This window comes from Sylvia atricapilla, chromosome 10 (assembly GCF_009819655.1).
Source record: "Sylvia atricapilla isolate bSylAtr1 chromosome 10, bSylAtr1.pri, whole genome shotgun sequence".
Taxonomy (NCBI): domain Eukaryota; kingdom Metazoa; phylum Chordata; class Aves; order Passeriformes; family Sylviidae; genus Sylvia; species Sylvia atricapilla.
The window spans coordinates 17,419,568-17,430,263 of NC_089149.1; the positions used below are offsets into that span (position 1 = coordinate 17,419,568).

The 10,696-nt window shown below is 52.7% G+C and overlaps 1 protein-coding gene across 1 annotated transcript; it reads left to right on the forward strand.

The window, feature by feature from the left end:
* The first annotated feature begins 607 nt into the window (after nucleotides 1–607).
* Nucleotides 608–7,808, forward strand: CRYGS (crystallin gamma S). Its single transcript, XM_066326161.1, has 3 exons — nucleotides 608–1,204; nucleotides 5,436–5,678; nucleotides 7,480–7,808. The coding sequence occupies exons 1-3, from the start codon at nucleotides 1,184–1,186 to the stop codon at nucleotides 7,750–7,752; spliced, it is 537 nt and encodes a 178-aa protein (XP_066182258.1). The 5' UTR covers nucleotides 608–1,183; the 3' UTR covers nucleotides 7,753–7,808.
* Nucleotides 7,809–10,696: the final 2,888 nt, after the last annotated feature.

The following is a 10,696-nucleotide window of genomic DNA, read 5'->3' on the forward strand; positions in this document are numbered from 1 at the left end:
CAGCTTTGAGCTGTGAACCTGCTGACAGAACCCAGCTTGTGCTTGAGCTCTCATTTTCAGGAATTAAGAACTAAATCAATCCAAGTGGTCTCAGTGAGGGCAGCAGCTGGGGGTGATTCAAGGCTCCTAAAATGGGAAGAGGAGCAGCTGCTGACTGTGTGTGCCCCGGGCTCTCCCATCTGCCTGCTTTTACAGAGCTGCTGTTGCGAGAGTGCTTGTCCTGACAGATTTGAAAGAAGGGCTGCGTGTTTCGGGCGCTGCTGTGCCAAATTCGTGTCCCTTTGTCTCACTAAGCCTTTGGGCTGGGGCACTGAATAGCTGCAGAGGTGGTTTTTCATAATGCACTGGCGGGGGGGTGGCTGTGGAAGCCACTGATCCTCGGCCTCCTCCCGCTGAGGGCCGGAGTGTGGCCGAAAGGAAAACTCCTCTGCTCCAACCTCAGGTGCTGGGCTGAGAGTTGGGAGCTGAATTTGTGACACTTGCAGGAGCAACCAGAAATCTGGGCATCGTTTAATGTGGGAAATCACTCACTTTGTGGGGAGTGGGGAGGTGGCCACACGTCCTCCTTTTCTCTCTGCGTCACGAGGTGTTTGGAGCAGTATGACTCCAGCTGAGGGTGTCCCAGGAAAGTCTGCAGCCTCTTTGCTGCACAGATGTTTCCGCTGAGGGTTTTCAATGCAGAGCTGGTCTTTGCAAGTCTCTGGTGTCTGCTCTGAGCACTTTTCTGTCGTTCCTTAACTGCATCCTTCACTGCACAGGCACGTGCCCTGATGGATATCATGTGCCCTCCTTACAAATGGGGTGGGGCTCTAAGAGCCAACAGGATTCCTTCTTGTTTAACAAGCTTGGAAGGGAGAGAGCAGCCAAATTACCACCCATCCTCCCGGACTTGGCAGGGGGCTGCGGGTTTTAAGTGCATTTGGCAGAGTTTTGGTGTTCTGACTCAGCAAATGGCAACAAAGGGAGGATGGCGAAGCCTTCCTTTATTCCATAATCCTGTTTGCTTTTCTGGAAATCGGCTATAGCCTCAGAATCACTGACTCAATTTTTGGATCCTATTCTCATGACAAAGCGGCTGTCTGGTTTAAAACAAGCCCGTTATAAAAAGGGCACCTCGGATCCTGGCTGTTTGTAACAGCTGCTGACATTCCTCCGGCACAGGAGAGCTTGGCTGGAACAGAAAATGTCCAGAGCTGGAACCAAGGTAAGTTTATTTGCAGTGTATTCATGATTTTGGCTAAAAGCACAGAATTTCGCAGAGATGAATTGTGGAGAAACTTTGTTTTCTTTGTTCTGCTGATAGCTTCCCCCTCTGTCAGCATGTGAGCAGGGGGAGATGCTTGAAACCCCCCCTCACGTGGAGGTAAGCTGGAGCTGAGCCCTCCCAAGTATTTTTCCAGATTTTGGCAGGTTCCTCTAGGTGTGGCTCTGCCAGAGGATGGAGTCAAGCACAGTGACTGGTGAGGAGGCATTTTGAAGTGGTTCTAAATCAGGAGGATCTGATACCTTGTAAATTGGGGGTAGAGGGGGCTGTGCCAACCACTGTGCTTGCACAGCGGGTCTCATGGAAGGCTCCCTTGGAGCCTTGGGAGAGCCTGACTCCGTGCACCAGGGGAGCTGCCACATCCCTTTTCCATGGTGGAGCAGAGGGTGTACTCTGACAGAAGGACTCCTGTATGGTGGCTGTGGCACTGAAGGGAATTGTGTTCCCTAAGGCATGAACACTGGCCTTGGGATTCTGGTGCAATCGGCAGGGCTGAACTAGAATCGGAGAAAGAGATAGGTTGGGGAGCTCAGCTGCAGCTGGAGTGACATCTCTCTGGTGGGGATCCAGCTCCTCAGGCTTGGGTTTAGCAGAGCCGAGCTCACTGATCCCACAGAACTTGTACTGGGTCTGAGACTGTACTGGTGCAGGGAGAAACAGCTGGGAAAGGAAAGGAAAGGAGAGGAGGGCGAGGACTTGGGCCAGGGTCCGCTCTGGAATGTCAAACACTGTTAGGAGGCTGAGGGAAGAGCTTCATCTGAGTTTAGCTTTTGGGCTGGATTCCTTTCAGCCTGTGGAGGCTGTGAGACCCGAGGGGTGCTGGAAGCACAGTGGATTTGGAGGCACTGGGCAGTGCCATGGAAGATCCCATCTTGGCTTTTCCGTGTCCTTCAGCTGTGTGGCTCTCAGGGGTTGGGCTGTTGGTATGGGAAGCTGAGGAGGGTGTGCTGGTGGCTCCCAGATCCCGGGATGCAAACCTGCTGTACCTGAGCCTAAAAAAAAGGTGCTGGGGTTGCAACTGCTCCATCCTTGAGTTTCCTGTCACCCTGTAAAGCCTTGAGCACATTCTGCTTTTCCCCTGCTGAAAGCTGTGTCTCCTCGGCATGTACCATAAGAAATTTAAAGAATATGTGCTGCTGAGGGGCAGCAAGATGGCCAGGAGGAGTCATCTCCTATATCTCTATTCTCTGCTCTTATTTAGCATATTCCAGGGATAAGAAAAGGGCAAAGGAGGGAATTAAACACCATTTCTCCCAACCCCAGTCAGTGATCTGGCCTGGAAAGGGATCACTGCTGACAGAGGAGGCACTATGGGATATTTTTTATGAGTTTTCCTCTAGCTAAGCTACTGTTGAAAAGAAATATGTGGTAACACAGGTGAGGCGACTAAAGCAGGAGTTTTACATTCCTACAAGGAAGTTCTGCTCTGGCAAAAGTGGTATGTGCCTGGTAACCCCCAAAAGGCAAGGTTTGGGCAGGGAGAGGTTTAGAAGGGAGTGCTGGGAGCAGGGCTCCTGGAGCATTTGGCTGAAAGAAGGCGATTTCCCTGCAAGTGAGAGGGCACAGAAACAAAACTGAAATCTGGGACTGGAATCTGTAATTTGCCTGTAATTATTCTATGGGTGAAAACATCAATCTGCTCTGTTGGTGCCTGAATCCATGCAGGAAAGCTGGGAAGCAAAGGTCTGCAATGAGCTGAGGGTGTGTCTGAAGAGCAGTGCTGAAGAACGGGTGAGCGGCATCCCTTAAATTCTGAGATTAAACCAAGGAGCAGGTTTCAACCAAGGCTGGACAGTTCTGTAGGAACAGCCATATCCTTAACATGCCTTTGGATTTCTCTGGCTTTGTGGTTTTATAAGTGCGGGGGAAACGCCCCCCTGGAAACATCAGGAAGCTTTGCCAGGCTCCAGTTTAGTTGTGTTGGGCTGGGTGGGGAAGGAATATCACTGAGTCCCGGAATGGTTTGGGTTGGAATTGACCTTAAAGCCCATCTAGTTCCACCCCCTTCCATGGGCAGGGAATCTTCCACTATCTCAGGCTGCTCCAATCCCCGTCCAACCTGGCCTTGGACACTTCCAGGTTCCCTCTGCCCAGAAAGCAGGTCCACATTGGGCAGAGTTCATCATTAACTGTATTGGATACTCACCACATGGACAGGAGTGGGACAGGATCAGAGCCTGGGGACAGATGCTGGAAAGAGGGATCAGCCATCCCAGCACAGGATAATGCAGAGGAATGGAAATAAATGAATCCCTGCAGAGGGTTTTCCAGGGATGCTCGGGCTTCCTTGATCACTGGCTTCATGATGAGGGTGACTACTGATGCATGACTGCCAAATCCAGTGAGCAGAGCTTTCAGTGTTGCTTTTTGCAGATTTTTTGGGTGATACGTTTATGAATGATCAAGAAGCAGGATCTGAAAAAGGTAGTGGGTTGTGGCCAGGAAGACCTGGTTAACTGCCCAAGAGTGGGAAAGCAGGAACTGGGCATTTCAGTGCTTTCCTTTCACAGCCCTTATTCACTGCTGGAAAGATCAGAGTGATTCCCAGCTCTCCATTGAAGGTGGGACGAACTTGCTCAGGATGTTAGGAGACAGGTTGTTGTGTGTGCACCAACTGCTTCGTGATGGCAGATCAGTCCTTGAAATGGAAAGGAAAATAGCAGTATCCTAATAAATGTCTGGTAACAGGCCACAAAATTAAGAGCATGAATCCTCTGGCATGATCACTCTGACTCCCCAGGTCGCTTGGTGGGACATGCTGACCAACCAGCTCCAGGAAAACTCCAGCTAATTTAATTTTTGATTAAGAAGTGAGTGAGTTGTCCTGGATTTGGGTTGCAACACTGACAAGGAATGATTTTTAAGAGCAGGGAGGTTACATCGATACCAGTAGCCAAAGCACTGTAGGGGAAGTACAGCAGGTGGGGGTGTATCTTACTCAAACTATGGAAAAAAAAAAAGGGAAAAATGGATTGTGGAACACTGCATGTTGGATGTGGCCAGAAAGATTCTCTCTAGACCATCTGGTGTCATGAGGAAGCAAGGGATGTAGTCAAGATAGACGTGATGGTTTGGGAATCTCTCAGAGAATAGCAACATTTGGTGAGTAATTGTCACCTGGAAGGATCTAAAAATGGGTCTGGAGAAAGGACTGGTCTGGTCTAGAGCTTGACAATATTTCCATGAAGGGATTTTTGAGGGAAACTGGGCCTCCTCTCCGGGGCTGGCTGGGAGGATGATGCCTCTGGTGGGAGGAATGGGATTCGCTCATCAGTTCCCAAGATCATTTGAAGCTGGATTGTGATCAAGGATGGAAGTACTCCAGGATAAAGTGCTTTGGGGTCAGCAGCCTGGCTATAGAGCAGCTCTTGGGAAAGAAATGTGGGGATGGATTGTGAATTTGTCAGAGGTTTTGTGGACTCACAGCAACCAAAGCAGAACAAACCAACTGCAAAGACAATCCTTGGATATCCATAAAACTGCTACCCACCATGCACATGAAATGCTCCCTTAGTTTCTCCTGGCATGGGCAAGGCTTGTGTGATGTCCAGCTTTGGGCAGTGAGCTTTGAGAAAGGAAGTTTTGGGTTGTTCAAGTGGGAACAAGGATGGGCTGGAAGACATAACCTTGGAGGAAAGAGATTTCTCCCTCCCCCCATCAGTAAAGATCTCGCTGCAAACAGTTGGTAAGCCAATATAAAAGAAATAATTAAGGCTGGAAAAGCCCTCAAAAGGCATCAAGTCCAAGTGCCACCAACCCAGTGCTGCCAGACACACCCATGTCCCCACAAAACAGCTTTGTACAGTCCATTGACTTCTCCTAGCTCTCAGGCCATAATTCAGCAACTCCTGATCTAGAGAAGGTGGGAGAGATCTGTTTTGGTAGTGTTTTGCTGGAAAAAGGACAGGGACTGCTCCATGGGAATGTTGGATTGGGCTGGGACAGAACAAAGGCCTGAGAAGGGCAGAACACTGATGGCAGGGGGAGGTGTTGGGGTCAGACAGGTGAATTAGTCTGACTGACTGCAGCTGGCCGTATTCCATGGCTGGACCCGGTGATTTCTGATATCCCAAGAGCTCTGCCTTCAGATCTTTCCTGCTGTGATGTGGCTGGAACATGGAGATGTGCTGGGCGAGGAACCTCCGCACTGTCCCCTCTCTGCTCGTTTCAGGTCACCTTCTATGAAGACAAGAACTTCCTCGGCCGTTACTACGAGTGTGACAGCGACTGCCCTGACTTCCACACCTACCTGAGCCGCTGCAACTCCATCCGTGTGGATGGAGGCACCTGGGTGGCCTACGAGAGGCCCAACTATGCTGGGAACATGTATGTGCTGACCCACGGGGAGTATCCTGACTACCACCACTGGATGGGCCTCAACGACCGCCTGGGCTCCTGCAAGTACATCCAGATCGTAGGTGTCACCCCTCTCCCAGGGGATGCTGTCGTTTACACCCATTGGAAGGGTTTCACGTGGGGAAACGTGGTGTCCATCTTCCTGGGGAAGCACAGAGGGGGTGGCTGCAGGGGATTTGCTCCCACAGTCCCACTCTGGGAGTAGCAAGGTGGTTTGTGGAGGGGGGAGAAGGTGAATCTCTCCCACTCTGGATTGCAGGGGGAAAAGGTTGATCCCTTTAAATGTGGGTGAGTTTCCATAGGAACAGCAGTGTAGGTTCATCAGCATGTTCCCTTAGGGATTTCAGTGTCCAGGCAGGTTGCTCCAAAGTTTTCCTCCCACCTTTTCCCTGCTGTGTAACCAACTGATCCAACAGGCTCAAGGCCTGTAACAGTGGAACGTTGATTTTGCAGGAACAACTGAAGTGAGAGGGAGTTTCCTCTCTAGCAAACCAGAACTCCCTTCTGATACAGGGAACTGGATCCATGTCACCAAACTCCTCTGGGCATGGAGACACCAAGCCCAGCAGCAGCCCTGGAGTGCCCAGAAATGGAGGGGTGTCTGGAGCCCTCTTTGGCTGTGCTTGGAGCAGTTTGGTGCCTCCTGGTATTGGGAGAGCACAGGAGGTGTGCTCATTCCCTCCTAACCGATGATGGGCAGAAAGGAACAGAGGGAATGATCCTTTTGGGAAGCCTGTGGGGAGGAACATCCTTTAAAACTGGGATTGTGGATGAAATGTGGATTGCTGCTGCTGCTGCTGAGGTTTTGCCAGTGGTGGGGCAGACACTGGTGATCCATGGGTATTCTGACTTGGAGCACGACTGTGCATTCCCACTGCATGGAACAGATCTCACAATTGAGAACAGGTTTTGCTTTTCTGCCTGGGAGTCTAACCCTCCTCTGAGCCTATTCTGGCTTTGAGCTGGGTCTAAATCCCTTTTCCTGGGGCAGGGAGGGTTTCCATCCCGTTCAGAGCACTGATCTGGCTTAAGACATGGAGCCAAAACACGTGCGAGATGTAACAGCAGCATAGCGTCCTCCACCAGGATGAAACGTGGGAGCCTTATCCTGCATATCTACCTGGTACCTGGCTTTCCCTCCTGTCCTGGAGAGACCCCGAGGCCCCGCAGAGCTCGGCCGGGGACCCAGGGGACGAGAGGTGTCCGGGCAGCTGCCGATGAGACGCTGCCGCGGCGCCGTGGGGCGAGGAGCGCTTCCCTTCCCGGTGGGAACAGCGCTGGCTCCGCAGCACGGCGGCTCTGCCGGGGTCGGCAGCTCATTCATCTCCTCTCCGCCAGGGGCAGAGGGGACTGGAGGGGGTCTGATGCTAACGTGGAACACGGGGGGTTCAAAGCAGCCCGGGCTAGCGAGACTGGCAGTGCTGACTCAGCCTCATTCCTGGAGTTGCTCTGCCCGCGATGCTCTGTTAAAAATTACCCCGGCTGCTTCTCCCTGTGCTTTTGGGGGCTGACGTGACACATTTCAGCCCCGTTCTGGTGTGCTGGGCGTGGTTGGTACCTGCTTTGAGCCTGGCTGTGCCCAAACTCTGTCCCCGTGACAGAGCTGGGACGTGTCGGTGCCTCCATCCGATGCTTTGGTCGCCGATGAAGTCACCCAGAGAAACTGTGGCTGCCCCATCCGTGGAAGTGTCCAAGGCCAGGTTGGATGGGGCTTGGAAGAACGTGGGATAGTGGGAGATTAGAACTGGATGATCTTTAAATCTCTCCCAACCCAAACCATTCCACGGCTCTATGATTTTTCTCTCTCTCTTTTTTTTTTTTTTTTTTTTTTTTTTTTTTTTTTTTTTTTTTCTTCCTAGCCAAGTGGAGGCCGAGGCCACATCCAGGTGTTTGAGAAGGGAGATTTTGGCGGGCAGATGTTCGAAGCCACCGAAGACTGCCCCTCCATCATGGAGGAGTGGCATATGCGGGAGGTGCACGCCTGCAGGGTGCTGGAGGGCGTCTGGGTGTTCTACGAGCATCCCAACTACCGGGGCCGGCAGTACGTGCTGCCCAAGGGGGAGTACCGCAAGCCCGTGGAGTGGGGCGCGGCCAGCCCCGCCGTCCAGTCCTTCCGCAGCATCTCCGAGTGAGCCGGCCCCGTGAGCGGGCTGCCACACCCCCCCAATAAACCAACTGTGTCGCTCAGCTCCGCCTTGTCCTGGTTATTCTCGGGGTTTGCGTGCCGGGTGTCCTGCTTCAGGGGAGCTGGGGTGGAGCGGAGCCTTCTCTGAGCAAAACACCCCGCGCCAGTCCCGCCTGCCTCATCGTCACCCCCTTCCCCGTCCCCTGCCCTGTGTCCCGCTGCTCCTTCAGGAAAAAGCCAGCCCCAGTGTGTCAGATGCTGGATGTCCCCTGTAGGTGTGAGCCAAGGGATTCGGCAGCTTATGGAGTCGGGGCGGTGGAGGCAGGAGAGCAGGCTGGAGGTGGGATAGAGGCAGTGAACGCCTCTGGGAGCTGCCCTGGCGTGGGAGGTGGCTGCTGGGTGGTCCTGAAGGGCAGCAAGAGCTCCCTGGCCACCTGAGATGTGCAGAGAGCAGAGGGGGCTCCCAGTTAGCCCCCAGGAACATCTCTTTTTGCCCGGTGCTGCCGGAGGAGAGGCAGGTCGCAGGCACAGCCTCCCGGGCAGGAATAACTGATGGCTGGGCACTGTTCCCGTGGGAGCCCCGGGGACACGCAGACTGTTAGCCCACGGAGCCGAGGGGCTGGGGGACAATGCACGGGGGTGGGAGCAGAGCCGTCCCAGCCATGCTCTGCAGTCTCTTCCCGTTGATGTATGAGGTTATTACGGAGCAGAGAGCCAGGATCTGTTTGTCAAGCCACGGGGCCGCCACCTCCTGGGAAAGCTGCTGCTGGTGATGGGGAATGTGAAGGAGCCGCCAAGAGGGGCGGCTCCAACCCTCTGGACTTCCCCCAGCACAAAGACGAGCTGAAGAGTTGAATTCCCGTCCTTCCTCTTCCTCCTCTCCCTGCTGTCACCCGTCTACCTTAGCCCCCTGCCCCATTCCAGCCTTTCTCTGCGAATGGTGATGCATCTTCACCCACTTCCATCCCTCCTCCCCTCATTTCCATCACGGATCAGCAGGTTGCAGATCATCCAGCTGGATGTATTTTTTCCCCATAGAATTTCTCCAGGACCAACCAGCCCTCAGGTCTAGCTCCTCTTTCCGCCCTGGCTTCTGGCAAAGCTCTCTGAGGGCAGCAGCTTGAGCACAGCCTGGCTCCTGGTTTTTGGTTTGTTTTTTTTTACAGTGAGCCTGTTGTTGTCCCTGTTGTGGATGGAAGATCTCCTGTAGGTAGGCGAGCTCCACCCACTGCATTTCCAGCCATCTTCCACCCTGATTTTGGGAAATGTCCCCCTGTCCCCATCCCACATGCCCAGTACTGGGTGGATTTGGGATGCTCCAGCACTGTGGTGTGGAGTGCGTCCACCCTGGAGCACTGGAGGAACCAGACCTGGATCTGGTCTGCCCTTAGGGTAATGTTTTCCCATATCCTTCCCTTTCACTGCTGATCTCCCCACTTTTAAAACCCAATTATCCCAAGTCTTCCCTCCTTCTCCTTGTCCTCCAGGCTCTTGCCCTTAGGTGAATGTTGTGTCCTCAACATTTGCAACCGACATAAATAACTAAAGTTCTACTTGGTGTTTTTTTTATTGTTAGTTTTTAATTTATTGTTATTCCAGATGACTTTTCCCCTTTTTCCCTTGCCACGGAGCAGGGTGCCTATGGAGATGAGTGGGGAGTGCAGCAGCCCAAGCCCAGCAGTGCTGATGCTGGTTTTTCCTTGACAGCTAATTTCCATTTCTCAGTATCAGGGGGTCTGCTCCAGTAATTGGCATGTAGATTGTGTGTGGTGGGCCTGTTAGACACGAGCAAAGGCTCTGCTGCTTGGAAAAAGCCAACCTTGGACTGATGGATGGGGTGTAAGGAGGTCACGGGGAGAGAGAATATCCAGATGCCCGCATGCACACACCTACAAAATTTCCCATTCCACGCCCTCCCCCCATCCCTACTTTCTTTATCTGGTAAACTCTAATCTATCTTATTTCACTGAGACAAATCCTGCTCCATTTCTCTCTCTTTCCCTTTTTCCCTCTAAGGGAAATGTGATGGAACCTGCTCCTGGATTTAATGAGAGGATGGTGCGGAGTAGCAGGAATTAAAGTGGTGCCATGGTTCATTAGCAATTGGGGATCACATGCAGCAGGCCCAGATGTTAATTACACTTTGGGACTTAATTGGTATAAGGCATTCCTCTCCTCCATCGCCCGTAATCCAGTGGGTGTGTGAGGACTTCCAGGCAGGTGTCTGTCTGTCCCTCCTCCTCCGCCTGCCCAGCACCGGCCATGATCGAGGGGCACCAGCTGATTTGGAAAAATTGAAGTCACCTTCATTTCCACCCCCTTGGGTGACCAAGGACCTGCTGTGATTTTTCCTTCTTTTCCTTCCTGTGCCATTCTCCTCCAAAATTTTTCTCCAGCTGCTGGAGAAAGCAGGTCTGGATGGGATGGGGCAATGGTGGGAGATGGCACTGTGTTGAAGGAGGAAAAAACATCCGCCTCAAAGCTGGTCATCCCCAGTGGATACCAGGACATCCTGATCCTTTTTCTTGCTCCTTGACCTGTCCTTACTGGCCCATCCCTTCTATCCAGCTCTCGAGGCAGACAGGGGAGCCCACATCTGCCCCCATAGCACCTCTGCTGCTGAAATCTCCCCAGTTCTTCAAGGCCAGTGGTCTCCAGTTTCTTCCCTTTTCCACCTTGGGTTCACCCTGATGAGATGCAAAAGCTGCTGAAAAGCTGAGGGGGGTGGTGGGCAGCGTTATTTTGCTGGAGGACAGAAATTATACGCTTGGAAATGAAGAATATTCCTCTGAATGCTGCCAATTTGTTCCTTGCCTGAGCTGGCTGGTGGTGGCCCAGTGTGGGGCATGGGTGTCACTGTGAAGGAGCAGCACATCTGTGGGATCTGGCCTGGAATTCGCTGCACAGCCCCAGTGGGACACTCAAACTCACCTCTGCCCTCCACAAATTGC